At 45.7% G+C, this 27,577-nt stretch overlaps 4 protein-coding genes across 6 annotated transcripts in view; 2 read left to right on the forward strand and 2 right to left on the reverse strand.

Moving 5' to 3' along the window:
• Positions 1-27,577, reverse strand: part of LOC128404455 (arylacetamide deacetylase-like 4) — a 95,060-nt gene that overhangs the window by 8,478 nt on the left and 59,005 nt on the right. The window lies entirely within an intron of this gene.
• On the forward strand, positions 903-11,085 carry LOC128404442 (arylacetamide deacetylase-like 4). Of its 2 annotated transcripts, none has more exons than XM_053370104.1 (4): positions 903-1,216; positions 2,758-2,974; positions 6,761-6,824; positions 9,415-11,085. In XM_053370104.1, exons 1-4 carry the CDS (start codon positions 1,184-1,186, stop codon positions 10,193-10,195), a joined length of 1,095 nt encoding a protein of 364 aa, XP_053226079.1. In that variant the 5' UTR covers positions 903-1,183; the 3' UTR covers positions 10,196-11,085. The 2 variants fall into 2 exon arrangements, with proteins under 2 accessions (XP_053226079.1, XP_053226078.1); XM_053370103.1 differs by lacking the exon at positions 903-1,216 and adding an exon at positions 1,236-2,039.
• On the forward strand, positions 11,350-15,850 carry GPATCH4 (G-patch domain containing 4). Of its 2 annotated transcripts, none has more exons than XM_053370109.1 (8): positions 11,350-11,483; positions 12,073-12,192; positions 12,635-12,708; positions 13,188-13,280; positions 13,679-13,786; positions 14,022-14,128; positions 14,293-14,343; positions 15,193-15,850. In XM_053370109.1, the coding sequence occupies exons 2-8, from the start codon at positions 12,087-12,089 to the stop codon at positions 15,575-15,577; spliced, it is 924 nt and encodes a 307-aa protein (XP_053226084.1). In that variant the 5' UTR covers positions 11,350-11,483; positions 12,073-12,086; the 3' UTR covers positions 15,578-15,850. The 2 variants fall into 2 exon arrangements, with proteins under 2 accessions (XP_053226084.1, XP_053226086.1); XM_053370111.1 differs by having other exon boundaries at positions 12,103-12,192.
• On the reverse strand, positions 16,938-26,354 carry NAXE (NAD(P)HX epimerase). The gene is made up of 6 exons (XM_053370112.1): positions 26,118-26,354; positions 24,233-24,341; positions 22,924-23,031; positions 21,526-21,639; positions 20,474-20,621; positions 16,938-17,661 (listed from the first exon to the last, which is right to left on the reverse strand). The coding sequence occupies exons 1-6, from the start codon at positions 26,276-26,278 to the stop codon at positions 17,459-17,461; spliced, it is 843 nt and encodes a 280-aa protein (XP_053226087.1). The 5' UTR covers positions 26,279-26,354; the 3' UTR covers positions 16,938-17,458.

A 27,577-nucleotide genomic window follows, 5' to 3' on the forward strand; every position in this document is an offset into this window, starting at 1 on the left:
TGTCAAGGAAATAAACATCTACAGTGGTACCTTTGGATGCAAATGGGATCCGTTCTGGAGCCCCGTTTGCATCCTGAGCAGAACGCAACCCGCATCTGCACGGGTCACGATTCGCCGCTTCTGCGCATGACATCATTTTGAGCATCTGCGCATGTGCAAGCGGCAAAACCCGGAAGTAACCCGTTCCGTTACTTCCAAGTCACCGTGTAACACAACCTGAAAACACTCAACCTGAAGCATCTTTAACCCAAGGTACCACTGTATCTGCCTTTACAAGACATCTGAAGGCAGCCCTGTATGGAGAAGCTTTTAATGTTTGATGTTTCATTGGTTTTTTAAAAATATTCTGTGGGGAGCTGCCCAAGTTGTTGTTAAATTATTGTTACACTTAATTGAATAGCAGTTGCCAGGAGCCGCTGGAGGGGAGAGATGCCTTTGGGCTCCAATCCTTCTTGCAGGCTTGGCCACCGCGGGGAGACTATACTGAGATTCCTGCATTGCAGGGGTTGGACTAGATGACTCTCAGGGTCCCCTTCCATCTGTAAGATTCTATGATTCTAACAGGGTGCGGGACTAGATGAGCCGTTGGCCTGATCAAACTACAGGGCTCTTCACGTGTTCACGCAGACGCACGTGTGTGTGTGTGAGAGAGAGAGAGAGAGAGAGAGGGCGCACCTTCAGGGAGAAGCTCGTCTCTTCTTTGCAACTAGGATGATTCAGCTGCAACCCCCCCCCACCTGACCCACAGCTTCCCTGCCTGTTCTCTCTCCACCCCTAACCCCAATTCCACGGGCATTGCATTGCATTGCACAAAGACCCAAACACACCCACACACCCAAAGCTTGCTACAACCCAAGGTGCTTTGCACTCACCCGACTCGTTGCAGTACCCGACGGCAGACGGGACGGGTCAGCTGTTCTTCTGAGGCCGCGCCCCCTTTCCCAAGTCAGTATCCAGCATCTCTCTCTCTCTAGCAGCTCGCACTCTCTAGCTTTAACCCTTAAGGCAACGAGGCCGGCAACTTCGCCCCCGAGAGAGGGTGTGTGGATGTATGGAAAGTCCCCCGAGGTTGGCAGAAAGCTCCTCTCTCCGTTTGCAAGGCTAGTCTGCGGCCCGACACCTGCCGGTCTATAAAAGGAAACAAGATGGAAGGCCTGCGCTGCTTTCCCTTTCACGCACGCGGATGCACCGTGAAAGCAAAAGCAGGGGGAGTCGGGTAGGAACTGCGTGCTGGGCGGGCGCAGGAGGGAGAGGAAGGACTAGGCAAGGCGGGAGCGGTGGGCGGGCGAGTGGGAAGGCGGGGGAAAGAGCCAAGGCGGAATACTTTTTGTGCCGTTTTGTCACCCCCCCCCAGTCTTGACACCCGGGCGGTCTGCCCCCACCGCAGCCCCTTCGCATCTGCGCCCATGGCCACACCTGCATAGATGTGCCATCCCTGATCACCTGAGCTGCCCAATTCATGGGGGATGAAAGATGCTGAAGTATTTTATGTGGGAGAGGAAGCATCATAAAAATGAAGATGTGTTGCAAGGGTGGTGCCTATCATAAGAGAAGGATGCTTGGCCTGATCTGCTTGGCCTTCAGAGTCTATGGAAATCCCATGCACCTCTTCTCTCTGGAGGAGGAGTGGGAAGCTACAGCCACACCCTGTGTGAGGAACAGTCAGTAATCTAGACTAGACTGCAATCTGAACAGATTAATAAAATATTTTCTCAATGGAAAGCTATGTGGGTTGGCAGAGGATGTTCTCTTGCACATGGAGAAGACTAGTCTGATACAATTAGCATTGTCCCAGACAAAGTCCTTACAAAAGCATCGGCTCAGGCGAAGTCCCTACCTCTGCACTTCTGAGTTTAAGGGAAATGGCATTTGGTGGAACTCTGTGGATGCTGATATTATATACATTTTCATTCATTCATTCCTTGCTGTTTGCATGGGGAGTCTATTATCATTTTAAAAGGACCCACATTCCTCCAGGAATCAGCCAGGGCATAAAATTACGAGTTTTCAGTTTTGCAATGGAATATACACTTGGACTGGTAAGTTTGTTTTGAATATATCACAATCGAAGGGATGGAGTGACCCATCCTCCTTATCAATAAGGCTACAATGTTCAGGATTTTTTAGTTCAGAGAAAAGGCAAGCAACTGGCAACATGATGGAGGTCTGTAAAATTATGGATGACGTGGAGAAAGTGGGTAGAGAAAAGCTTTTCTCCTTCTCTCATGACACTAGAACTTGTGGAGATCCAATGAAGCTGAATGTTGGAAGATTCAGGACAGATAGAAGAAAGGACTTCTTGACACCAAACATATTCGAACTATGGAAGTCTCTTTCACAGGGGGCAGTGATGGCTACCAAGTTAATAATAATAATAATAATTTATTATTTATACCCTGCCCATCTGGCTGGGCTTCCCCAGCCACTCTGGGCGGCTTCCAAAAAATTTTTAAAATACCGTAACACATCAAACAAAGTTGAATAGCTTCCAAAGAGGGTTAGATAAATTCAGTGAGGAGGAGGTTTTGGGTGGCTGCTAGTCTCCATGCCTATACCCTGCTTCTAAAGCTACAGGCACCAATGCTTCTGAATACCTTTTGCTGGGAGAGGGTTCCTGTGCACAGATCCTGCTTGAAGGTTTCCCACAGGTACTGTGAGAACAGGCTGCTGGACTAGATGGGCCATTGGCCAGGTCCAACAGGCTCTTTTTACATTCTTATGTACATATATGTATGCTGAATGTTTTGATTTAAACAGGGATTGTTTCTGGAAAAACTGGGCATTTGCCATAGATACATCATCTGGAGGATTGCGTTCAATGCCATACTAACAGGGAAGGACTCAAAGTTGATCAGTAAGGACCTGGTTTTTGATGGGGTGCCAGTGAGGGTGTACTGGCCCAAGACATCACCTGCAGGGAACAGGAGAGGAATCATCTATCTTCATGGAGGCGCTGGACTCACTGGAAGCTTCCGTAAGTTCTTTGAAAGAGTCTCACAAAGGTTTACTATATGGTTTGTGGAGAATTTGGGGTGGTACTTTAATGTAAAGTTCCCGAAATGTTTGCTACATAGAAGTGGGGTGCTTCGTACTGCTGCTGTTGACAGTTTAAGATGAATGTAGGATGTCATCGTGTGGTAAGAAATTGGGGCTGAGAGGCCCCTGTTACAAAGGTGACCAGTTCTGTATCACACTCAATGAAATATCCTTACAGTGACAAATAAGATATTTCTGCTTCATGTCCCAAAGGACTTCTATGAAATGGCTTCCAGAGATGATCAGAAATAACTGGAAAGAAGCCCAGAAATGTGGGTGGAAGTTTTGTTTTGTTTTCTACCCATTGACACTGCTTGTTCTGTTACTGATCAGGACAGAGTAAAACCCACAGAATGGTTTTTAGCTACAGTAGTGATTTACAAAGATGGGAGGTGGAGCCAAGATGGCGAGTAAGAAAGCCTGCAGAGCTAATGCTTGTAAAAGGAGATCCATAGTTGTAAAAAATGTTTAAAAAGTAAAAACATAAAAAATTTTAAGACAGTGCATTATAAAAAAATGTTTTTTAAAAAGCTTTTTAACCTACTTGAGAGCACAACAGCCTCTGGGACTAGAGGGAACCTGGTGAAGTCTTTAGCCAAGAAGTCAGTTAAACAGGATTTGCCCCCAAACGTCTGTGCTGATAAAGCTCTGGATTGTCTAAAACCTTCAGCGCATGCTCCACCACCAAGCTCTAAGCAAGATTTATTGCCCCAAGATCCATGGTCCTACGTTTTAACCATAGACAACTCCAAATCCAATAAGGAGAGCATTCCAACAAATAAGAACTGGAAGCTGGTGTTGCTTCAAAACAAGCTTGTTTTTTCAAGCTATCCTAGGCCTCCAGGATTTATATCACAAGAGAATCGCAAAGTCCCATTTACTGAACTTCCTTAAGGCATACATGCCAGGTACTTTGAGTAATCCCTCAGAGTTGGACAAAGTGAAATATCTATATTTTGATGGCTTGCTTGCCAGGGCGGTGGCTACATTCCATGATCGGAGATTGGCAAAACTGATATATAAACACAGAGAACACCTAAAGACATGTGGTGTAAAAATATCAAGATACTTTAAAAATGAGGCCTCTCCTATCCCACTATTCCCCAGTCCTGCAACCTCGACTGCAGCACCTCATCAAAAGGCTGAATACCACACTTTAATTGATATAAAAGCCAATGAGGACTCGCCTAATCACCACCCAGAGTTACTTACTAATGATCTTCAAAGACCAGACTCTCTTGGGACTTTATATGAGGCGAGCCAAGGTAACGGGTTCGAAAGTTTTGAAAATAACTTAATTAACTCTTACTGCACTCTCCCCCAAGAAACTCAGAACAAAATACTCTATAGACTGAATAACCTTCGTTCATGTCTGACAAATCTGACGAAGGACCAACAGGGACCACACAACCAAAGCATATCTGATTATGTCCCAGATCAGACTTCATGCTTCTATTGTCACGAGCTGGATTTATGGGTCAGGAAAACCTCCGTCACCCCAGGCCAATTGGTTGCTGCGGAGATGAATCCATCCTCTTAGATCTTGGAGCCGAAACACCCCTCCTATAACCCAGCTCGCATGCAACCCATCTCAGAGGCAAACCTGGGATAAAAAGCATGGGATAAAATGAGAGAATTAAATGAGACTGAATTGGGCTCCCCAAATAAAGTGCCCAGCATGGGTGCGCCAGGTTGCAATCCTAGCATTCCACCCTCCTCAAATGTGAGCATACTGAATACATCTTTAAACATCATCGAATTAGCATCTGAACTATCTGAACCCACTGAAAGGGCTAATAGTAAGAACCAGAGGAACCTGGTGTGACATCCGGAATGCACCACGCATACCTCACTAGCACCCTTAAATCAAAGATCTCTCCAAACTCTTTCTATTATGTCCTGGAATGTAGCTGGACTCTCATGTAAATTAGCTGATTCTGATTTTATAAATTTTCTTGAGTCTTATGATATAATACTTTTGCAGGAAACCTGGTCTCTTAAACCTTTAAATATTCCTAATTTTATTACTTATAATTTACCCGCTACTAAAATGTCAACAAAAGGTCGCCCTAAAGCTGGTTTGATCTGTGGTATTAAACAGTCTTCTAACCTTAAAATTAATTATATCAGAAATATTGGACAGTATGCACAACTGTTATCATTTTCCATTGTTTACAGGGAAATTCTTCTTTTAAATATATATTTTCCTCCCATAGAGTTGGAAATTAGACCAGATTATGGTTGGAATATAGTCTCTGAAGAGTTGTATTTAATACGTAGTAAATCCCCAAATATCCCCCTGATTGTAATGGGAGACACCAATGCTCGAATTGGATCAGATAATACAGCTCTCTATAAACACTATGTCTCAAATCTAGCTGAAGATGCCCCACTTCCATTGAGAATAGGGAGGAATTCAAAGGACATCATTATTAATAAAGCGGGAGGAAAACTCTTACAATTGGTTTTAGAATTTAACCTCTCATTTTTGAATGGCTCAATGTGGCCGGATATTCCAGGAAATTTTACCTTCAGCTCCAAAAGGGGTAGGAGCGTAATCGACCATTCTCTAGTTTCCGTTGAAATGTTAAATGAAGTTGCCTCTTTTACAGTTGTACCTCGCTCAGAAAGTGACCACTTCCCAATAGTTTTAGAGATGTACAGGAATCCTAGAAATAATGATATTAGTCCTCTTATTAGTATTGATAAGACTATCTATGCCAAAAGAATTTATATAAGTGATAAAAATAGGGAGGATCTATTAGCAGTATTTGAAAATAACCCAGTTATTCTCGAACCTGTGGCTAACCAAAATTTGATGCCCTTGGAGGATAATGATTGTTATTATAAGACTATCCAGGAATTATTTTCTTCTTTTTTAGACCCTCAGTTCAGCAACAAACCTTCAAATAAATATAACTGGTTTGATAAAGATTGTATTAACTATAAGAAAGAACTTAGAACTTGTCTAAAAGAAGCCTATATTACCAACTCTCAAGGTCTCTGGAAGACTTATTTTGAAATGAAAAATGCTTTTAAGAACATGCTCCTGGAAAAAAAATCTGAGTTCTCACTAGCCAAATGGTCTAAAATTGTTACTGCATTAGAAATTAAAGATACCAAAACTTTTTGGTCACTTCTCTCAATAAAAGATATCACTGATTTCCCTAATATAAGCGATGAGGCTTGGATTTCACATTTTACTGCTGTTTTTTATGATCACCAAGTTTGTAAAAAGGAAAATTTTAAATTTTCTCTGGCAAAAACCACACAATTTCAAATTACTGTTGAGGAGATGAAAAGGATAATCTTTTCGTTTAAGCAAGGGAAATCACCTGGTATGGATGGCATTCCAATAGACCTGTTGAGATTAGATGTAGAATGGTGGGCCAATAAACTTGTACCGCTTTTTAATTCTATCTATCACTCACAAGTGTGCATGCACACGAAAGCTCATACCAAGAACTAACTTAGTTGGTCTTTAAGGTGCTACTGGAAGGAAAAAAAATTTTTTGTTTTGACTATTAAAAGTTGTTGTTGTTTTCTCTAATCAAGTGGCATCTACATTTTATGACATAAAAATAAATAAATAAGCAGATCTCTTGATTTCAACAGATTTACTTTTAGTAGGACTGACACAGACTTCAGCTCACAATGATATCAGTGTTCTTGACCAGGAAAAATTGTAATGGAGGTTTTGGGGGGGGCTTTTGCTTTCTTCCAGGAGCTTCTGAAAAGATCTGCCGTTTCATGGCCAACCAAAGTGATTCAGTGGTTGTGAGTGTTGGGTAAGTGGTTTCACTCTCTTGGTAGCCGTGTAATGCCCCTCAGCTTCTAACCTTTCCTAAGACCTGATCCCAGAGGAATTATTTTATTTTATGTTATTTTATTTATTTGTACCTCACCCAGCCACTCTGGGTGGCTTCCAACATATATAAAAACGTAATAAAACATTGCACATTAAAAAGCTTTCCTTAACAGGTCTGCCTTCAAATATCTTCTAAAGGTTACATAGTTACTCATCTCCTTGACATCTGACATACCCAGCAACAATTCTCCGATGAAAATAGGGACCTCCTACCATAGCATCCAATGTTTCTCCGATGAAAATACTGATGTCTTACCATACTCTTCAACATTTATCGGATTAAAATAGGGACATCATAAGGAAAAGTGGGCCATTCCAGGATCAAATCAGAAACTGGGACAGCTTCTGTAAATCTGGGACTGTCCCTAGAAAATAGACTCACTTGGAGGGTCTGAGGAGGGTGTTCCATGGGGCGGACACCACTAACCAAGCCATCTGCTTGGTTCCCTGTAGCTTTACATCTAGCAGTAAGGGAGCATCCAGAAGGCCCTCAAAGCTGGATCTCTTATGTCCTGGCTGGATGATGGGGGTGGAGATGCTCCTTCAGGTATACAGAGCTGAAGCCATTTAGGGCTTTAAAGGTCAGCACCAACACTTTGATTTGTACTCTGAAATGTACTGGGAGCCAATGTAGTTGTTCTTTTAGGACCAGAGTTATATGGTCCCGACGGCTGCTCCAAGTCACCAGTCTAGCTGCTACATTCTGGATTAGTTGTACTTTCCAACTCACCTTCAAAAGTAGCCATCCAGCGCATTGCAATAGTCAAAACCAGAGATGACCAGAGTATGTACCACCCTGGTGAGAAAATGTGCAGACAGGCAGGGTCTCAGCCAGCCTACTAGATGGAGTTGGTAGACAGCTTCCCTGGACACAGCTGACCTGTGCCCCCATGGACACCTGTTAGTCCAGAATGACTCCCAGGCTGCGCACCTGGTCCTTTAGGGGCACAGTTGCCCCACTCAGGACCAGGGAGTCCCCCACACCCACCCAGCCCTTACCCCCCAGAAACAGTATTTCTGTCTTGTTGGGACTCAAGTTCAATCGGTGAAATGCTTTCCAACTTTATAAAGTTGTAAACATAGTGATTTTGCCAACATTTAGAATGGGTGTTCATTTTTGTATTTAGATTTGTAGCTCAAATCCCTTTGACTTTGAACATAGTAAGAAATCTGCTGGATCAGGCCAAAGGGGACTCATCTAGTCCAGCTTCATGTTCTCACAGTGGCAAACCAGATGCCCGAATGGGAAACGGACAAGCAGGACCTGAGCAGAAGAGCTCTCTCCCCAGTTCGTTTCCAGCAACTGGTATTCAGAAGCATTACTGCCTCTCATAGTGGCGGTAGCACATCATCCTTGTGACTAGTATCCATTGCTATTAGCAATTGCTAGGAGTCTTGCCAACCTGATCAGGTGAGCTGTGGATGGAGGACAGGACCTAGTAGTGGGATTATAACTTCACTGATGCACAGGATGCTACAGGAACCTGCTAACGGACAGAGGAAAACAAGAATAGACCCTCCAGGTGCCCCTCTTTGCAGTGACTGTCAAAGATTTTCAGAAGCCATCCCGGTTTCTGATTTGATCCCAGAATGTCCCACTTTTCCTTAGGACATCCCTATTTTCATTTAGAAATGTTGGGAGTGTTTGTAATTATGGAACCCCTGAGCCAAAGAGATAAGTAACTATACGACATCTGAAGGCAGCCCTATATAGGGAAGTGTTTTAATGTTTAATGCTTTATTACGTTGTTATATATGTTAGAAGCTGCCCAGAGTGGCGGGGGCAACCCAGTCAGATGGGTGGGGTATAACTAATTTATTATCATTATGGAATAGAATGCCCCTATTTTCATCGGAGAAATGATGGGGGGTATGCAAGAAGGAGTGGACGCAGGTGGCACTGTAGGTTAAACCACAGAGCCTAGGACTTGCCAATCAGAAGGTCAGCGGTTCGAATCCCCGCGACGGGGTGAGCTTCCGTTGCTCGATCCCAGCTCCTGCCAACCTAGCAGTTCGAAAGCACGTCAGAGTGCAAGTAGATAAATAGGTACCGCTGCGGCGGGAAGGTAAACGACGTTTCCATGTGCTGCTCTGGTTTGCCAGAAGCGGCTTAGTCATGCAGGCCACATGACCCAGAAGCTGTACGCCGGCTCCCTCGGCCAATACAGCAAGATGAGCGCTGCAACCCCAGAGTCGGTCACAACTGGACCTAATGGTCAGGGGTCCCTTTACCTTTACCTTTATGCAAGAAGGAAGGAGCTGGAGGGTAGAGAAAGGTGTGTTGTAATGAAACAGCCTATTCGTCCCAAGGGAAAGTTTGCATTTGCTTTCCATTTTTGCCTCAGGTCCACTTGTAGCTGGCATGTGGCCCCCACAAGGTTGCACGGAAAGGAATGTGGCCCTAGGGGTGGAAAAGATTCTCAGCACTTGCAGTATGCCATTACAGAAAATGGTCTTTTTCCATGAAGTGTATGGTGTTGAATGTGGGCGATATCTTGTTTTCTCTTTAGGTTTCGTTTAGCTCCTGAGCATCCCTATCCAGTCCCTGTGCTGGACTGTTTAACTGCTACAATACACTTTCTGAAGAATGCAGAGGAATACGGAGTGGACCCCAACTGCATTGCCATTGTTGGGGACAGTAGTGGAGGCACATTTGCAACAGCTGTTTGTCAAGAACTGGTGACCAGAGAGGATCTCCCAAGACTGCGAGCTCAGGTCTTGATCTACCCATTTCTACAATCAGGGGACTTTGATTTGCCATCCTATCAGCAAAACCAATCAATCCCTCTCTTGTACAGAAAACGAGCTATCAAACTTGGTTTGACACATCTCACTGGGAAGGAGATCAATGTGGACCCTGTTATAAAAGGTGCCCATATCCCTCCTGGTTATAGGGAGAAGTACCAAAAATGGATCAATGCTGATAACATTCCAGAAGAATTTAAGGCCAGGGGCTATGTCCCTCATGCTCCTGTCCCATTTTCAGAAGAACTTTATGAACAAGTTAAAAGAGCTGGTGAGACAAAGTTTGCCCCCCTTCTAGCAGAGGATGACATAATCCGCCAGCTCCCGGAGACTTTCCTTCTAACCTGCGAGTATGATATTCTCCGGGATGATGGGCTGTTGTACAAGAAGCGGTTAGAGGACAATGGTGTGCTAGTGACACATCATCATCTTCCAGATGGATTCCATGCAACAATTAGCTTTTTTGGTTTATGGCTACTTGAATTTCCGAGCTCAAGGAAATGTATGGAGCATGTGGTACAGTTCTTAAAAAGTTTATATAAATGAATGACTTTCTTTGTCTTCCATTGGCAGCCTTCCCCTGTTGTGGCTGAACATTCCCCTCTCCCTGTTGTCCCAATCCTAAAGACGAGAAACTCATATCCAAAATTCTACCCAGTCTGATTGATTAAAATCACCATGACATTTCTAAGTTCATAAGCAAAGTGCTGCTGGATCAGGCCATTGGTCCACCTCATCCAGCATCCTGTTCTCAGAGTGGCCAAGCAGAGGCCTCTTGTGATGCCAGCAAGCAGTACCTGGGTGCAAGAAATCTTTTGCAGCATTCAGCAGCATACAGCTTGCAATAGTGGAGGAAGAACATAGCTATCGCCTCCTCCATGAATTGGGCCTAATCCTCTTAAAGCCATCCTACCGGGTCACCAGGTTAGCTTATTCCATTAACTGTTGCTCCATAATATTTGAATATATTTAGCAATAAAGAAGGCGCTTCTGTGTATTAAGCCAAACTGAGCTAAGCCTGTGGGAGTGATATAAACACATTTAATTACACACATTTAATTAGACAGGATTATAGCAAAACACTCATTTCGTAACACTCATTCCGCATTCGTAAGAAATTGAACTTTTAGTGTGGCAGGACACACACTTTGGAACTCCCTGCCTATTGATAGCAAACAGGGCCCCTCACCATACTATTTTTGGTGCCTGATAAAATTGTTGTTAATGCCAGCCTATCCAGATATGAATAATGTTGATATATGTTTTAAGCTCGTTGTTGATTTCATTACTCTTCTCTGAATCTTTTAAACAGCTGTTGTTACTGATAGTTTTGTTGTTTTGTTCCTCTTGCAAACTGCTTTCAGGGCCCCCCCCCTTGCAATCAAGGTGTATATAGATTTCATGAAACAATAAAAAATAAAGGTGTTAAAAAGCAACGCTTGTGTTTGCAACTGTCACCGGACAGGTGTATATTTGCAGAGGTTGGGCTGCTGTCTAACAGCGATAAAGCTTTTAATAATGCCAGTCAGAAAGAACGGCAAGAGAAAAGCCAGTAGCAAAAATCATTTATTTAAAAAACCCTTTAAACGCGCAGCAACCCAGCACTAAACACAACACGGCCCCTAAACAAGCAGCTCTAACCCTCCTCGCTGGTCCCTTCGGTCCCCTCCCTTCAATTCACCCACAATCCTTTGCAGCCAGGGCGTGGGTGGGGAAGGCTCTTACTTCCTGTCAAGATGGCCGCGCCCGTGTTGATCACGTGTCTGCATCAAAAGTGAAGCGCCGCAATTCCGAGTGATCCGCAACTGGAGCTTTTTCGTTTTCTGGAGGACTGGTGAGCTGGGTGCTTTTTATTGTGTGCGGGGGTTGCTGGAGAGATGCGGGAATGCAGTCCGAGACTATTCCGCCTTTAGGCAGAGTGGAGGGTCGCTGGTGAGAGCGTTTGAGTTTCCTTCTGCAGGGTTAAGGTCGTTGAGAGCTAAGTAATCCTTCTCCTTCTTGTGTAGGGCTATGCTAGAGCAACTGGTTTGCGTGCAGAAGGTCCCAAGTTGGCTGCTGCAGGCAGGACTGGGGGGAAATTCCCTGCCTGATATCCTGGAGAGCAGCTGCCAGTCAGTGTAGGTAATATTGGGGTAGCTGGGCCAAGAGTCTGATTCAGTATAAGGCAGCTTCCTCGGCTTTTATTTTAAAAAGTCCTTTGTTCAGAACCACGAGGGCTATAATTTTTCTTCTGGGGAAAGGCTGTAGCTCAGTAGCACAGTATCTGCCTTGCATGCAGAAGGCTCAATCCCTGGCATGCCCAGTAGGGCTAGGGTAGGACTCCCTGCCTAAAATTCTGGAGAGGGACAGCCAGTCAGGGCTCATTCAGACTTCCTTTTGTGCCGTGTTTCTCGGCACAGGTCTGCCGCTCTTTTATTTTGCAGCCTCTTTATGTTCCATGTGTGTCTATCCAGCTTCTATCATGAATGACACTGCTCAGGAGAATAAAAGCAAAGGGCTGAAATTTGCAGAGAAGCAACTGAAGAAGCATGGCTGGAAGAAAGGTAATTGGGTGGGGCTTGTTCATGGGGATCTTTTGGATACATTCAGCACCCCCCCCATTAATGTATATGTATAGAACTGGAGCAACATTAGATTCATCACAGCATGGGGCAAAAGGATGGGGTGGGATGCGGAGAAATACTAGTCAAAATCTGTGTTTCAACTTCACACACACTAGCAGGGTGAGAAGCAGGAAAGTGCTTATCTAAAGACCTTAAAGCTTTTGTCGGTCCAGTGTCATATTCTTTTTCTGTGTGTGTAGTGTTATGGCATACACTCAGCTCTCGTTATGGTCAGACCCCATGTGCCAGTTAAATACTAATCACTGTTCTAGCTGCTTGCTTTTTTGGAATGATATTTGGAACTCATTGGCTGCAAAGAACTCTGCCTCCTGTTTGTTCTTTCTCCTAACTGTGACTCCACTCTTCGCAAAATTTATTTTAGGCAAAGGACTTGGGAAGCGAGAAAATGGGATCTCTGAAGCCATAAAGGTCAAAGTCAAGTGTGACTCAGCTGGGGTAAGGAAGGTTATGATCTTGAGCCTGTGGGTTTAGAAAAGATTAGGGAGGCTGAATCTTTGATCAGCAAGTTCAGTGGAGAAGGAAGGAGCTGGAAAAAAGGTCTTTAAAAGTGCTCCCTGTTGATTAACATATTATGGGTATGAAGTACTCTTCATCAGAGGCAACGGACACTTGACTGATTTAAATAAGGAGCTTGATCATAGAATATATTTTGTTTTAGCTAAAATCGGTTGAGAAGTGTCTATAGGTGTAGAATTCCTGGCCAAAACAAGAATAAATTTTTAAAAAACACAGATAGCTTCAAAATGCAGGAGAGGGAGTCATAAAAGGGAGGCAGTGGGCTACTGTGTAATCGTCTCTTTGGTTTGGGATATGGTGTTGGCAGCCTTTGGGGCCCTGCGAACTTGTGGGCAAAAGTGGCTGTCACTACTTTGGGAGAGTCTACAGCTCATAACTTCTGTTTCATTCCAACACAGGTGGGCCACAACCCAGCTGAGCAATTCACTTTCCATTGGTGGGACCACCTCTTCAATTCATCTGCTGCTAACATTGCTGTGGAGACTGGGCAGGTAAAGAGGGCACACAACTTTGGGCTTTGGCATTGTTGGAAGGCCCAGGGTTTTGTCATGGTGTGGAAACTTATACAGTAGGTCAGAGGCTTTCAACTTTTTTGAGTCCACTGCTCCCTTGACCAACTACATTCTTTCTGCATCACCCCTGTGGGCCTCAGGAGCCCAGTTATGTCACCCCTTGCCTGCAGAGCTGGCAGCCTCTCGCCCTTTTTTGATCAGCCTCCTCTTCCCTGTCCTCTGGTCAGCCACTGCTGCCGCCCCTGGTTTCTGAGTTGCCCCCCTGCCCCAAAGAGAGGTGCCTCCTCACACTGCCTATTCCCAACAGCATGTGGTGATTGTTCTTTTTCAGGCTTTGAGCTCTGAATACAGCTGCCCCTCTTCTTCCTTCCCTCTAGGATGGTGTCAAAGTGAAAAAGGTATCTGAGCAAGATGGAGTGATAACGAATAAAAAGCCCCGTAAAGCGCATGGGGAGAAGAACTTGGTCTATGGGCGCTTTGTGAAGGTAGTGAGATGTTAAAGATTCAAACTTGTGGTGTTGATGGTGGGGCTTGGCGTGTTTGGAATGGTTTGTAGCTCACTGGAAGAGCTCCTGCGCTGCATGCAGGAAGTTTTGGGCTCAGACACTCCCAGTTTAAAGGGATCTCCTATGGAAGGGCCATTTCCATTCAGAATGTGGCTTAACAGTGAGTAAAGATACATTTTTGGCCACCTCTGACCCATCTATGCCCCACTTCCAGGCAGCTACATTGACATCTGGTGGAGAAGAGCCTGTATACGTCGTCTCCTCTTCAGACAGCGACAAAGAGGATGAAGATGAGCAACTGGACCTATCTACAGCCAGGAGGTAACCAGGGGTTGAGATTGGGTTGGGTTGGCCTAGATCCACTTGGTTGGCAAAGAGGTCTAACCACACTTCCCGCCCCCTTTTTTTTGCCTTGAGGGGCTGTGTGTGTATTCTCCTTAGCTGCAGGCTGGTCACTCCTTAACACAAGCTTTTCTCTTTCCCAGGCTGACTGATGAAGAGCTGGTCCAGGCCTGTGGAGGAAGAACAGCCCATAAGTGAGTATGGTATGAGAGTTAGCTGATGCGCCCCCAATTTTATGGGGAGGGTTGAGTTTTAACAACTTGGGCCAGTTTACCTGTGAGATCGTCATACCTCATATATGCCCACTTGACCACCACTTTGATCTGCGGAACTGGCAGAGTTGCAGGTTTCACGTTAACGCCCATTCTGCGTTTGTAAGAAATCAGGTTTTTTTAGTGTGGCAGCACCTACACTTTGGAACTCTTTTCCTATTGACACCAGGTGGGTGCTTTCGCTATACTCTTTCTGGTGCCAGCTAAAACCACATTTGTTTAGACTAGCTTACCTAGATACGTAGAATGTTTACATGTGTTTTAATCTGTTCTCAGCTAACAGATTTGCATGTTTTAAATGGCTGGCTCTACTGATAATTTTATTGTTTTATTCTGTTTGTAAATCACTTTGAGGTTTTGTTTTTACTGTCAAGTGGTATATAAATATTATGAAATAAATAACGTGTTTAGAACAGCCTTTGCCAACCCTGTGGCCTTCAGATATTTTTTACTACACCCTCTTCTTCTCCCCTCCCTTTGCTGATGGGAGTTGTAGTTCAGATTATCTGTGTGGCACTAGGTTGATTAAGGCCTCTCTGCAGCTAGATGTGCAGTGGGTGGTATTAAGTGCATGGGGGTAGGTGAAGCTCTTCTATTTTCTTACACTGGCCACTGGTGGATTAAGTGACACACTTCCGCAAGCCAGATTTGGCCCATGTCTACCGGTTGCAAAACCTGGAGAAGTCATGAGCAAAGTTCAGAAGCTTAAGAATGTTTTGGTGGCTGGAGTTGCTACTGCCATTCCCAATGTCTGTTCTGTGCTCTCTCCAGAGGGGCTCGGCACGGTTTAACCATGACAGCAAAGCTGGCACGGCTGGAGGAACAGGAAAAAGCTTTCTTGGCTCGCTACGTCCAGCAAAAGGGAGGAAAGCAGGAGGCAACTGAGGCTGCCTTGAATGGCAGCAGCCCACAGCAAAAGAAAGCCAAGAAACGCAAAGAACGAGGAGGCGAGGCTGCGATTCATGAGCGCTTGGCAGTGAGAGTAGGTGAGGATCCCCGGGAAGAGCAAGAGGAGAAACCCAACAAGAAGAAAAAGAAGAAGAAAAGGAAGCACCGGGAGGATGGAGAAAGCAAGAAAGGACCATTGGTAGAAATTGCAGAGAAATGGACAGAAATGGCCAGTCACAGAGGGAAGCCAAAGAGGAAATCAAAATGAAAGTGGGACGATAGCAAAGGGAATTGTGGTGGTGGTCTTCTGCTAGCTGAAATTCTTAGAGCCCAGTTCCTGCTGGATCCCATCTCGCTGCTGTCCCACATTAGAAACTTGCTGCGTCAACAGCACCCTCTAGCCCAGGGGTAGGCAACCTAAGGCCCATGGGCCGGATGTGGCCCATTCGCCTTCTCAATCCGGCCCGTGGATGGTCCGGGAATCAGCATGTTTTTACATGGGTAGAATGTGTGCTTTTATTTAAAATGCACCTCTGGGTTATCTCTGGGGCATAGAAATTCGTTCATTTCCCCACCCCACCCCAAAATATAGTCTGGCCCACCACATGGTCTGAGGCACAGTGGACCGGCCCATGGCTGAAAAAGGTTGCTGACCCCTGCTCTAGCCTAAGCTCATTTGCGCACTTTGTGTCGTGGAGGCTGGCTGCTTAATTTTTTTCCTTGTAAAGAATCGGCAGCTGGAACAGTAAGGTGGCAAAAACACAGAGAGAAGCAGGGGGTTGTATCCAGTGAATCCCTTTTGCAAAGGGAACAGACCTCCCCTGGGTCTGGTCAAAACCTGCTCTAGGAGGTTAGGTAAATGGGTATTAAAAAGTGTAACAGTGCATGGCTCAATTTTGCTTGAAGGTGAAGAAACAGCACTGCTACATCACACCAAAAGTCCCAACATGGGTCCCATTCACACCATACAGTTAAAGCACCACAATACCACTTTAAACAGTCCTGCTGGCTCCCCACAAATAATCATGGACGTTGTAGTTTTTTTTATGGGTGCTGGGTGTTGTTAGGAGACACCGATTCCCTTCCCAGAGCTACAGTTCCCGGAGTGGTTTAACCAATCGATCCCTCTTCCATGGGAACTCTGGTAGGGGAATGGTGGTCTCTTAACAACGCGCAGTACCTTTGACAACCTACTACTCCCAGAACTCTTTGAGGGAAGCCATGACTGTTTAAAGTGCTTTAAACGTGTGAATACGGGTTCCATCCAGCGTTAATCCTAGTGAAATCAACAGACACAACTAACTTAGGTCTGCTAATTTTAATGAATCTGCTCCGAGTGGGACAAATGTTGGCTACAACCCCTGTTTTTTATAATGGCCATCTATTGGCCGCTGGGAAGCCCAGAAGGACACCAGGAACCTTTGGTATAGCCAATATCCAGCAGAGGCACTTTCCTCCACGCACAAGTCCAGTATTTCTGCTCTCCCATTTCTTGTGTGCAGCAAGTGTAGAGTTCTGCCATGGAGCTGCCCCAACCTAAGGAGCTGGGCTGGATTGGCCCATGCGTGGTTGGCTGCCCAGCTCTGCCCTAAAGGATGTCCACAAGTACAACAACAACAGTTGGGTGGTGGTTTTTTAAGCAAAGTTATTTTTTAATCACACCATTTTTATGGAAGGAAAATGAAAGTTGTCTCAGTCCGTTAGTCTATAAAACAGTCTCTTCCTTGCACAAAGAAAAAGAATGAGATTCTCCTAAGGGGCCTTCCAGATGTTGCTGAACTACAACTCCCATCAGCCCCAGCCAGCATGGCCAACGGCCAGGGAAGGTGGTAGTGATAGTTCTAGTTCAGCAACATCTGGAAGGCCAAAGGCTCCCCACATCTGCACTGTTGTCCCTTTTCCCAGACACTAATCATATTTTACAATGTGATGGAAGGCAGCCTTTTTTGGTTCGTTTGGTCTTAAGCTGTCGCCCAAGCCTTCTGATCTCTTCCCATATTGCTCTCAATTGCTGTGTGTCCACTTACGATCCAAGGCTACTTCTTAAGGCCTAACTTGTAACTCCAAATAATGAACCACCCAACCTGAACCCAACCTAACTTCAATTCCTTTTCTGATCCAGATGTCTCCCCAGCTTGGGGTGCAGTGGCTAGGAGAGCCGTAGGACACAGTCTGTCTCTGGGTACTCCGGGAGGTTAAGGGAGTACTTCTTCTGCAGCGCTGCAGGCACAAATCTGCCGCCTAGGAAGTGATAGCGTCCGGTGAACTGCTTTGCGGCCTTCTTGGGCGCAGTGAGAGAGATCAGCATGTCTGGCTGCAGCCCATCGGGGTTCCCTTTCTCCACGTCCCAGCCTGAAATCAAAGAAGCATGCTTGGGAAGTAAGTTCACAGCTACTTTCCCTAACCTGGCGTGCCCTCCAGGTGCTTTGGACTACAACTCCCATCAGCCCCCACTCCATGGGTGTGCTGGCTGGAACCGATGCAAGTTGCAGTCCAAAACATCTAGGGAGAATCAGGTCAAGGAAGGTTGGTTTACATAGAGACTTGTGGTTTATCAACGTGCTACAATGCAGCAGCCAATATCAAACTTCTTTGTAACTCCCTTGGTGTGCAAGTAGTCCTTTATTCCGTAGAGCAGGCATGGCCAAACTTGGCCCTCCAGATGTTTTGGGACTACAACTCCCATCATCCCTAGCTAACAGGACCAGTGGTCAGGGATGATGGGAATTGTAGTCCCAAAAACACATGGAGGGCCAAGTTTGGCCATGCCTGCTGTAGAAGGAAGATGCTTACCACCTGTCAGGTTGCCAGAATAGCCTTGCCAACTGGGCTGCAAATCAGGAAGAGGCACGCAGCTTGAAGGTAAAGAACTTGATTGCTTCGCAACCAGAGATACCCGACACTGCAGCGCGCTCAAGGTATGAAAGTTGCAGAATCTGGAAACCCCTCCCGTCCTTTAAGAGTTTCTCTCTGTACATTCTTCCGGCATCATTCAGCTTTTCTTATCTGCCCTTTCTGTTTTTTAGCTCTCCTTTCTTGAGCTGGGGGGGGGGGGAGAAGGGGCCGGAAGAGGATTGTCCTGCAACGCGGAAGATGTATCCTCTGCTCTCTCCCTATCAGGGTCTATGCCCACACTGTGCCTCTCCCCTTTGCCCCTACTCTCTGGCTCCAAGACTTTCCTGATGGTTCCCTCTGTGGACTAGTCTGAGTCAAACTCAAAATCTCCCTCCTCCCCAGTGGTACTTCCTGGACAACTGGTAGCCACCACTCCTCATCTAGCCAGTCCCTGACACCACCTCAGCATTCATAGAGTGGATTTTTGAATGTTTTAAGGTGTTCCATGTACATTCTCTTACAACAACCTTGTAAGGTAGATCAGAATTACCTCCATATTGCAGGGAGAGAAAGGCTGTGCTTGGCCGAGTGAGTGGGATCTCAACAAAAGGGTAAAAATGAGGTTCTTTAACAAGAACTAAAACTGAAACAACAAATAATGGGGCTGGAGTCATCAAACGTTTAAAATAAGGATCTAATGCAGGCATAGGGAAACTCCGGCTCTCCAGATGTTTGGGACTACAATTCCCATCATCCCTGACCACCGGTCCTGTTAGCTAGGGATGATGGGAATTGTAGTCCTAAACATCTGGAGGGCCGGAGTTTGCCTATGCCTGATCTAATGCCTAGGGAGTTTTGATACAAAGTCACAATGTCTAAATGAAAACCCTAGTTAATTCAGTATGTTCCCAATTACAAATCCAACAGCTGACTGTTAAGTGGCCGCCAAATTGATCCCTGGCTGGACCCATTTCTGCAAAATCAGTATCATGAGGCAGAATTCAAAATTCTGGTCTCTAAAAGATTCCTGCATTGCAGGGGGTTGGACTAGATGATCCTCGTGGTCCTTTCCAACTCTATATGAATCTATGATTAATGACTGCACAGCAACATACAAACATTTTAATAAAGCCCCAAAGCCTGATTTTACTCTGAAGTTGTAGCTGGTGCTTCCATGAACCAGCCTAATGGTAGTAGCATGTTCTCCAAATTTTGCAGAAACATTTATTTCTTATGACCTCTTAGCACCCTGAAATCAGCAATACAAGAACTATCTCTCTGAGGGTTTCCACCCCAGTTTTGGAATGTGAAATGGAAGGGTAGCTAACCCAGTCCCACCCAGGAAGCTGGGGAACAGCATTCATATGGGGAGCGGGGCTGAAACCAAGGTTCCATGTGGGTGTGTCATGAAACTGCACACCGTTCTGCAATTGCTGTATTGTATTAAAATATTAATACTCAAAAGTGACCTAAGGCATCCAAACAAAACAAATCTGGAATAAAACCAAAAAGTCCCCAAGCCATACTATTCAGATTCAATATACAATCTAATACAGCTACCTAAAATAAAAGGACTAACTTAGATCCATTAATTGTCAACAACCCTCAAGCAGCAAACGGCCATCCTCCAAACTGGAGACCCCAAACAAAATTGGTTTCATTTGCCATTAAACCCAGAGCAGACTGGAAGCTTTAATCCCCCCCCCCATTTATTTTGTAAATTGCCTTGGGAATATGACTGAAAGGTGGTGTAAAAATACTTTAAAAGCCATGTTCCTCTTTATGGGGGGGGGGCAAATAAATGTTTCAAAATGGTGGCGGGGGGATGAAAGTGCTGCAGCCTGAGGGCTAAGGAAACCCTCGCTGACGACTGAGAATTCCAAACATGGTTGCATAATCGTGTAAAAGCCAGGTAACTCATCCACAAAGAGTGGTGCAAAGTGCCATAAACAGGCCTGAATATATGCACAAGGCACGGAATATGGGACTGGGCGACTTCGTTAGAACTGGTTTTTTAAAAAGCAAAACAAAACTTGCTGGTGGCTTCTAGTCCTCAAGGCTGCGAATTACTCCTTGCTCCTATCTGCATAACTAGATGCAAAGTATCATTATTATTTCTAATTACAAAATGAGTTACTGCAAAACGCAAAGCTCAAATCTGCCTAAACTTGTGCAAGTTAAGAGTTCAGCTTCCTCTGGGCTCAGTCTTGGCTACAGAGTTTGAAGGGGGGGGCTGGAGATGGAGCATGCAAAAAAGAAATCCATGTGCTACATTACACGGAAGCTGAAAGAATATTTGGGTACCCAGCTCAGCCTTGGCCCAACATACCAGAAGGGATATCGATGCTCACAATGGGGACAGTGACCTTCTCCAGAGTGCTCAGGATGGTGCCAAAGGGCTCTCGCACAGCCCCTTGGAAGCTGAACCCAAAAATGGCATCCACCACCAGGCCGTAGAGCTCATCAATGAATGCAGCCTGCCAATGAAATGAGAGACAACAGGTTAGTGTAACACATGGGCTGTGACCGATGGCCTCAAAGGCCAAATTCTCATTCAGATAACAGGGAAGGGTGTGTGTGTGTGACGAGACAAAACACAAAAGTGGGCCAAAAAGTCAATGCAAATTTAGCTTTTGGAGAGTAGTTTCTATGCAACTCCCCCAAACCTCTCCATCCTCCAGGATACCAGGTGGCACTAACAGAGTTCAAGAAAGCATTCCAGACAGAGAAAAAAAGATCACAGGAACATGGGAAGTAGGGCTGCAAACGAGCTGATAGGTGTGTGAAATGTGGCTAGAATCAAGGAGGTTATACAGGTGCCTTAATGCAGATTTTGCCGAATCGTAAATATCATTTCAATCCTTGACCTTCACATTCTGTGACACCCACCCCAGGCGCAGATCAGACCCACCCCCTCCTGCCAAACCCAACCAATTTTGACAGTAGCAGGAAAAAAGGAATGAAAAGTTAAGAGACACATTGGTGTAGGCAGACAGCTTTAAACCTTTCCTGACAGGGATGTCATTTGCCTTCTTCCCCACTTGTGAGGTTGAAAACCTAGTCACTCCTCAGCTGACCTGCACAGAGTCACAAATTACCAACAGCACAGAAATCATTTCTTGCATATATCTGGCACTATTAGTTGAGCCAGCAGTATATCATCCCAAACAAGTTGGAGTTTCATTCCCCGTAATTTCCATATGGGCCCACAAAGGTAGTCTCGGGGTTCCCCACCTCAAGCTTACATTGCAATCCAGTTTATTTCCGCTATTTGCTGACCTTAATATTTTTGCTACTGCCCATAAAGATGTGGGTTCATAGTGTTTCTTAACCTGATCCAACACCCATTCTTCTGGGTTTTAGAGGTGGTGGTCTACCTACTTCTGATGGGAACTCCGAAAGGAACGGGATGTCCATTTTCTTGCACTGCGTGGTTAAACCTTCAAAAAGTGGCTTGTTGGGGCGTTTAGGGTAAAACAGCGTTGGCTCATAGCCCTGTAAGAGAGACATGCTATTCATTTATCTATCTGGAACACTTATACAGTGCTACCTTGGGTTACAGACGCTTCAGGTTACAGACTCCGCTAACCCAGAAATAGTACCCCGGGTTAAGAACTTTGCTTCAGGATGAGAACAGAAATTGCGCGGCAGCGGGAGGCACCATTAGCTAAAGTGTTACCTCAGGTTAAGAACGGACCTCCAGAACAAATTAAGTTCTTAACCCGAGGTACCACTGTATCCTGGGTTATAACCTGAAGAGGTCCTCAATGCAAATTCCGAAGATTTGCACAACTGTATTGATTTACAAATCCCCAAACAACTTAGGTCCAAGCTACCTCAGGAGCCATCTGATACCTGGTATCGCAGCTTGATCACTGAGAGCATCTGCAGGAACGTCACTGGTGGTGGTGACAAGGTGGTGACACTTAATGGACAACAAACAATTGTCACCCCAAGGTGGTGACACTTAATGGACAACAAACAATTGGATTTGAACAGGCCATACTTTGGCCACATCCACACAATGTATATTAAGCACTATGATACTTTACATAGTCATGGCTTCCCCCCAAAGAATTCTGGGATGTGTTGTTCATTAAGGGTACTGAGTTGTTAGGAGACGCCTTTCCACCCCCAGAGAGAAACAGTTCCTGTGAAGATGGATTGAGAATTGTAGCTCTCTGTGGGGAATAGCAATCTCCCAATTCTCACTCTCTTAACAAACTACAGCTCCCAGAATTCTCTGGGGGAAGGAATAGTGTTACAGTCAACTGGCTTGATTCTTGACCTCCACTTCATGGCTGCCAGTAGAACACTGGTACCGTGGCAAGAAAATGTGATTTGTAGGGCTGTAGAAGGTAGACTGACTTATCACTAGATCATCTAAGAGAGCTATGTTTCTAAAGGACTGACATGTCCTTTCAGGTTATCAATGGCTACTAGCCACCAAAGCTACACTCTGCCTCCATGGTCAGAGGCAGTAATGTTTCTGAATACCAGTTGCTGGAAACCACAGGATGGGAGAGTGCTCTTGTGCTTGGGTCCTGCTTGTGGGTTTCCTACAGGCCACTGTGGGAACAGGATACTGGAGCAGGTGGCCATTTTCCTGATCTAGCAGGCTTTTCTTATCTCCATTGAAAACAGCCAGTTCCTACATTACATGCCACATTAACCACATCCACAAGCTCAACCCCCAGCCCAATTCTGCGTAAGAATGAAGCACCGTTTGCAAACATGCCCCTACATTTCTACTGAAGGATAAAGGAGCAGGACACTCACAAACATTTTCAGGTGTCGGGCGCAAACCAGGCCGTCTCCTCCGTTGTTTCCAGGGCCACACACAATCAGGACGGTTGGCTGGTTAATGGTGGAGCCGACTGGGTAGGCCTTGTGGGAAAAGGAGAAGACAAACATAAGTGTTTTCTGTGAAGAGATGAATTCTGTGATGATGCAAATAACCCGTGGATTGAAGTATCAATTGAAGTATTATTCTCATTTGTTTGACTTTTTCATTGTTGCTTTGTTTAATAACAACAACAGGCCACCCATCTGGCTAGGTTTCCCCAGTCACTCTAGGCGGCTTCCAACATAATATAAAAACACAGCTTAAACATCAAGCATAAAAAACTTCCCGATACAGGGCTGCCTTCAGATGTCTTTGGAAAGTCATGTAATTGGTTATCTCTTTGACATCTGATGGGAGTGCATTCTACAGGGTGAGTGCCACTACCCTCTCTGGCTGGTTCCCTGTAATCTCACTTCTCGCAGTGAGGGAGCTGCCAGAAGGCCCTCAGTGCTGGACCTCACTGTCCAGGCTGAATGATGGGGGTGGAGACGCTCCTTCAGGTATACAGGGCAAAGGCCGTGTAGGTTAGCACCAATTTAATTGGTATTTTTGTTTGAAGCTACCCAGAGTGACTGGGGCACCCCAGTCAGATGGGTATGATGTAAGAAATGAATTATTATTATTATTATTATTATTATTACCTGATGGAGAATTCAGTATCTCAAGCACCTCACTTTTATTTTATTTTTTTAAGTGCATTCTTCTAGTCCTTATGAGTTCACAAAGATGCATCAGGAATCTCTGTGGAGGAAGTGTGGGATAAACTGGGAAGGACAATGGGGCCGGTGGGGTGGAAGCCAAGGAACCCAATAGCAGTCAGAACCAGAGCCAAAGGCGCATGGAGCCAGCTAATTCCACTTTCGTCTCCATCCGCCTCGCGGTTGGGACTACAGAGGAGGAAGGTGACAGCCACGGCTTCCCCTGTGACCACTGTAACTATGGGAGCTGGCATGCAAATGGGGGCTGGCAGAGCACAGGCTGAGGTTGATGGTGCTGTGCCCCTTTCATCCTAATGTGGCCCTCCACAGATTTTTTGAGTCCCATCAGCTCCATCCTGAAAGACCAATGGCCAGGGATGGTGGGAGTTGTAGCCTGAGAACACACAGAGGATCATAGGTTCCCCATCCCTGCTCTGCAGCATCTTGCAGCAAGTAGTTCCACAGGTCATTCTCAGGCACGGCTATCCCTTCAGCCCAAGCTTTCAGGACCATTTGACTTGTTCTTTATGCCCGCAACCCCTACCTTTGCAATGGCTGTGGCGCAGCTCAACCCAGCCAACTCCATCAGCTGATCGACGCTGAATTTGTACTCATCAAACAGTTCTTGGTCTATGGCTTGAGCTTCCTTCTGGCTGGCCAGGAGAAGACAGAATCTCTTAGCACAACATTCTCGTTGTATTTTTTTGCCTGAGATACGTTTAAGTCTTGTATCCCCATTTTCATCCTTTATCCACACACCTTTCCTGTACACAACAGCTTTATGAGGAAGGTCAGGCAGAGGCAGAGGGAAGGGGCAGGTCCCATCTGAACTATACATTTAAAGCAGAATCGTACCACTTTAAACAGTCATGGCCTCCCGCTAAGAAACCTGGGAAGTGTAGTTTGTTATGGGTGCTGAGAATTGCTGGCAGACCCCCTAGTCTCCTAACAGGTCTGTTTAATATCCCATTTCTCTTCCCAGGGAACTCTGGGAACAGCAGATCTGGGAAGGGAATAACTGTATTCTAACAACTCCCAAGATTCTTTGGGGAAGCCATGACGGTTTAAAGCGGGATCCTAAACCTCCTTGGCCACGCATCACACGTAACAACTTTTAGGCAGGTGCTGGCGACATGGCACCTATGGTCACAACGGTGCCTCTAGTTCTTGCCCACTCTCTGCCCCCTGGGCCATGAGGCAGGGAGGGTGGTTATTTCCCCACCTGCTTGAAAAGCAAATAGAGCCGGAGGAAGAAGTTGGAAGAGTGACCGCTTTTCCCAAGTCCTTTTTCAGCTCTCTGTGTGTTTTCAAAGGCTCAGATCTCATGAATTGGAGTTTTACCCAGATTGTTTGGGAAAGTGAAGTTTGTGCGACTATGCTTTCTTGATCTGGGGGGCAGAATTGACTAGAGTGGGTGGCACTCACAGCAGGGAGCAGGGACCCTCTGGCCCTCCAGATGTTGCTGGACTACAAATCCCATCAAAACTAGGCCACTGGCTAGGAGCCAAGAGTCCAACAGCAACATCTGGAGTACCACAGGTTCCCCCACCCCAGATGGATCAATATCTGTCTATACAAACATATAAAGCCCTACCCTATTCTGTTTGCTTGCTTATTTTTTTGTGGCATTTGTACCCCACTATTTTTTAAAATATTGATTTTTTATTAGATTTTCAAAGGTTTTAACGAATTTAATTCACATACAATATATCATTCACCCCTCCCTCCCTGATGTTTTTATTCTTATCCTTACTTGCTGCATTATATTGGTTGCTAACCTCCCCCGCAACGCCACTTTATCTCCCCACCCGCCCTGCTCATATCTGGAATCCTGCTCACGATTTCATATCGCTACAATACTTTGACAGACTCTTCAGCCAACACGCCCCCCCCCGCAAAAAACACGTTTTAACCGATTTTAATCTTGTGTTTTCATGTCGTTGTAACCCACCCACCCTGGGAAAGCAGAATAAGAAATCAATTATTTAGTCTAAATATACAACAACAACGCAGGGCGCCTTGATATCACAGTCTCGCTAATCGGATGAGCGAGGCTGCAGCCAGGAAGTGCGCTCTGTGCATGCTCGAGGGCACTGCCAGTCCTTTACAAGTTGCACTCCGGAATCCTGAAGCTGAGCACAGGTGGTGGCGGCGGGTGGGGCTCAACCTCGGCCTCCTTCCGTGTCCACTGACCAGGTCTTTGCAAATCACCCCCAGGCCTTCATCTCCCTTGAACCGAAACCGCTGGAGGTTGCACAAGAGCAGCGCGTGCTGCTGCTTCTCCTGCTAGCTCTCCCTTCTCTGCCCGGGCTTTTTTCCAGGACGGTCCTCCGAACCAGTCCGAGAGGTACGCGGGGCCGCGGCTCGAACCCGGCCCTCCAGGAAAAAGCGGCTGGGCCCCGGCTCTCCTCTCCTCCCTCCAGTCTCACCCGAGGTACTTGAGTCCCTGCGCGGCTCCAGACGCCGCCGCGCTCTGCATGGCTCCGGGCGAAGGCGGCCAACGCGGGGCCGGGCAGCGCCCCGCTCGAGCCGCTCTGCAGAGGAGCAGGCCGAATCCCAGCAGGGCCGCCCGCCGCAGCCCGGAGGACATTCGCCCCGACAGAGAGGGAAGCCTAGCCGCGCTCGCTGGGCCGCTCCGGCTTGCCGCTGCCAAGCGCCGCCCTCTCTCCGGCCCTGTTGCTGCTGCTGCTCCTCCTGCTGGATTGAATAAGTCTCGGCCCCCCAGCAGAGCTGGAATGGGCCAATTCAACCTAGCTTCTTTTTTTAATTTATTTATCTCTCCACCTTTTCCTCCAAAAAGCTCATGGTGGTGTATATACAAGGCCAGAGTGAGAACTTTGTTTGATAAAATTTAAACACCGCTTCATTGGTGTTTTCTTAAACCCTCAAAGTGGTTTACAAATAAAGATGGGACAATGAAATTATCAATAATAAAAATACTGCTACTAATAATTTTAAGACTTTGGAGAAGCTGAAATAGCCACAGGTTGAATCTCACACCAAATTTCTAAACACCTAGGCAGTCTTGCCTAAACAAAACTCTTTTCTAGCAGGCGCCAAAAAGAGTACAGGGAAGTGAAGGTGATGTCAATAGGCAGGGAGCTTACAAAGAAAGGCAGAATGGGTATTAGGTGGTATCTGCAACAGTGCCATTTTCGCCAATCCAAGTGGTTAAGTGGGTGCATATGGAGTAAGACCCTAATCACAGAAAAGATTAGGGTGACCCCCAGTATACTAGGGTTGCAACCCTACCATGTACTAAATGGTAAAAAAATAATAATCCCAAAAATATTTTTTCTACCTATAAGTAACTAAAAGAACAGGAAATGGGGAAAGAGTGTGCAGCAGAGGATAAGGAAATCTAACAAAGTTCTGGTTTTCCACATAATGGCTGATTTGATACTTTTAAAAAAATGTACTCATTTTTGGAGGGTGGCCTTAACTTTTCTGGTGCCCTAAGCACTTCATTGGTCCGCCTATTGAGTCATTCAGCACTGAGTATACATGGTCCGTCCCCCCCTCAATTTTTTTTGTAAATAATTTTATTACATTTTCCTTCCCCCCAAATTACATTATAACATATATCATAAATTCACCAATCCCAAATTGTCCCTCCCCTCCCCTCCTCCCCCAGACTTCCCTCAACCTCCTTTTCTTGTTTATTTTAACACAATACTGTATCAAATCCTGCTTATTTCCTTTCGATTAATTTTTATATATTTAATCTTATAATTTATATAAATTTTCTTATTTGTAAATGTTTACTCAAAACCTGCTAATGAGTCCAATTCATTGGTCTCCCCCCCCCCCCGCCCTCAGTTAATCCCCTCAACAACCCTGTAAGGTAGGTTGTACTGAGAGGCAATGACTGGCCCAAGGTCACCCAGGG

Source organism: Podarcis raffonei, chromosome 16 (genome assembly GCF_027172205.1).
Source record: "Podarcis raffonei isolate rPodRaf1 chromosome 16, rPodRaf1.pri, whole genome shotgun sequence".
NCBI classification, from domain to species: Eukaryota; Metazoa; Chordata; class Lepidosauria; order Squamata; family Lacertidae; genus Podarcis; species Podarcis raffonei.

Coding starts and splice junctions, on each gene's coding strand:
- LOC128404442 (XM_053370103.1), top strand. CDS start 1,863: ATGGCATTTGGTGGAACTCTGTGGATGCTGATATTATATACATTTTCA. Junction 2,040..2,757: donor TGGAATATACACTTGGACTG/GTAAGTTTGTTT, acceptor TGATTTAAACAG/GGATTGTTTCTGGAAAAACT. Junction 6,825..9,414: donor TCAGTGGTTGTGAGTGTTGG/GTAAGTGGTTTC, acceptor TTTTCTCTTTAG/GTTTCGTTTAGCTCCTGAGC.
- NAXE (XM_053370112.1), bottom strand. CDS start 26,278: ATGTCCTCCGGGCTGCGGCGGGCGGCCCTGCTGGGATTCGGCCTGCTC. Junction 23,032..24,232: donor GCGCCACAGCCATTGCAAAG/GTAGGGGTTGCG, acceptor TTTTCCCACAAG/GCCTACCCAGTCGGCTCCAC. Junction 17,662..20,473: donor GAGCATCGATATCCCTTCTG/GTATGTTGGGCC, acceptor CTTTGATTTCAG/GCTGGGACGTGGAGAAAGGG.
- GPATCH4 (XM_053370109.1), top strand. CDS start 12,087: ATGTGTGTCTATCCAGCTTCTATCATGAATGACACTGCTCAGGAGAAT. Junction 12,193..12,634: donor GAAGCATGGCTGGAAGAAAG/GTAATTGGGTGG, acceptor AATTTATTTTAG/GCAAAGGACTTGGGAAGCGA. Junction 13,281..13,678: donor TTGCTGTGGAGACTGGGCAG/GTAAAGAGGGCA, acceptor CCTTCCCTCTAG/GATGGTGTCAAAGTGAAAAA.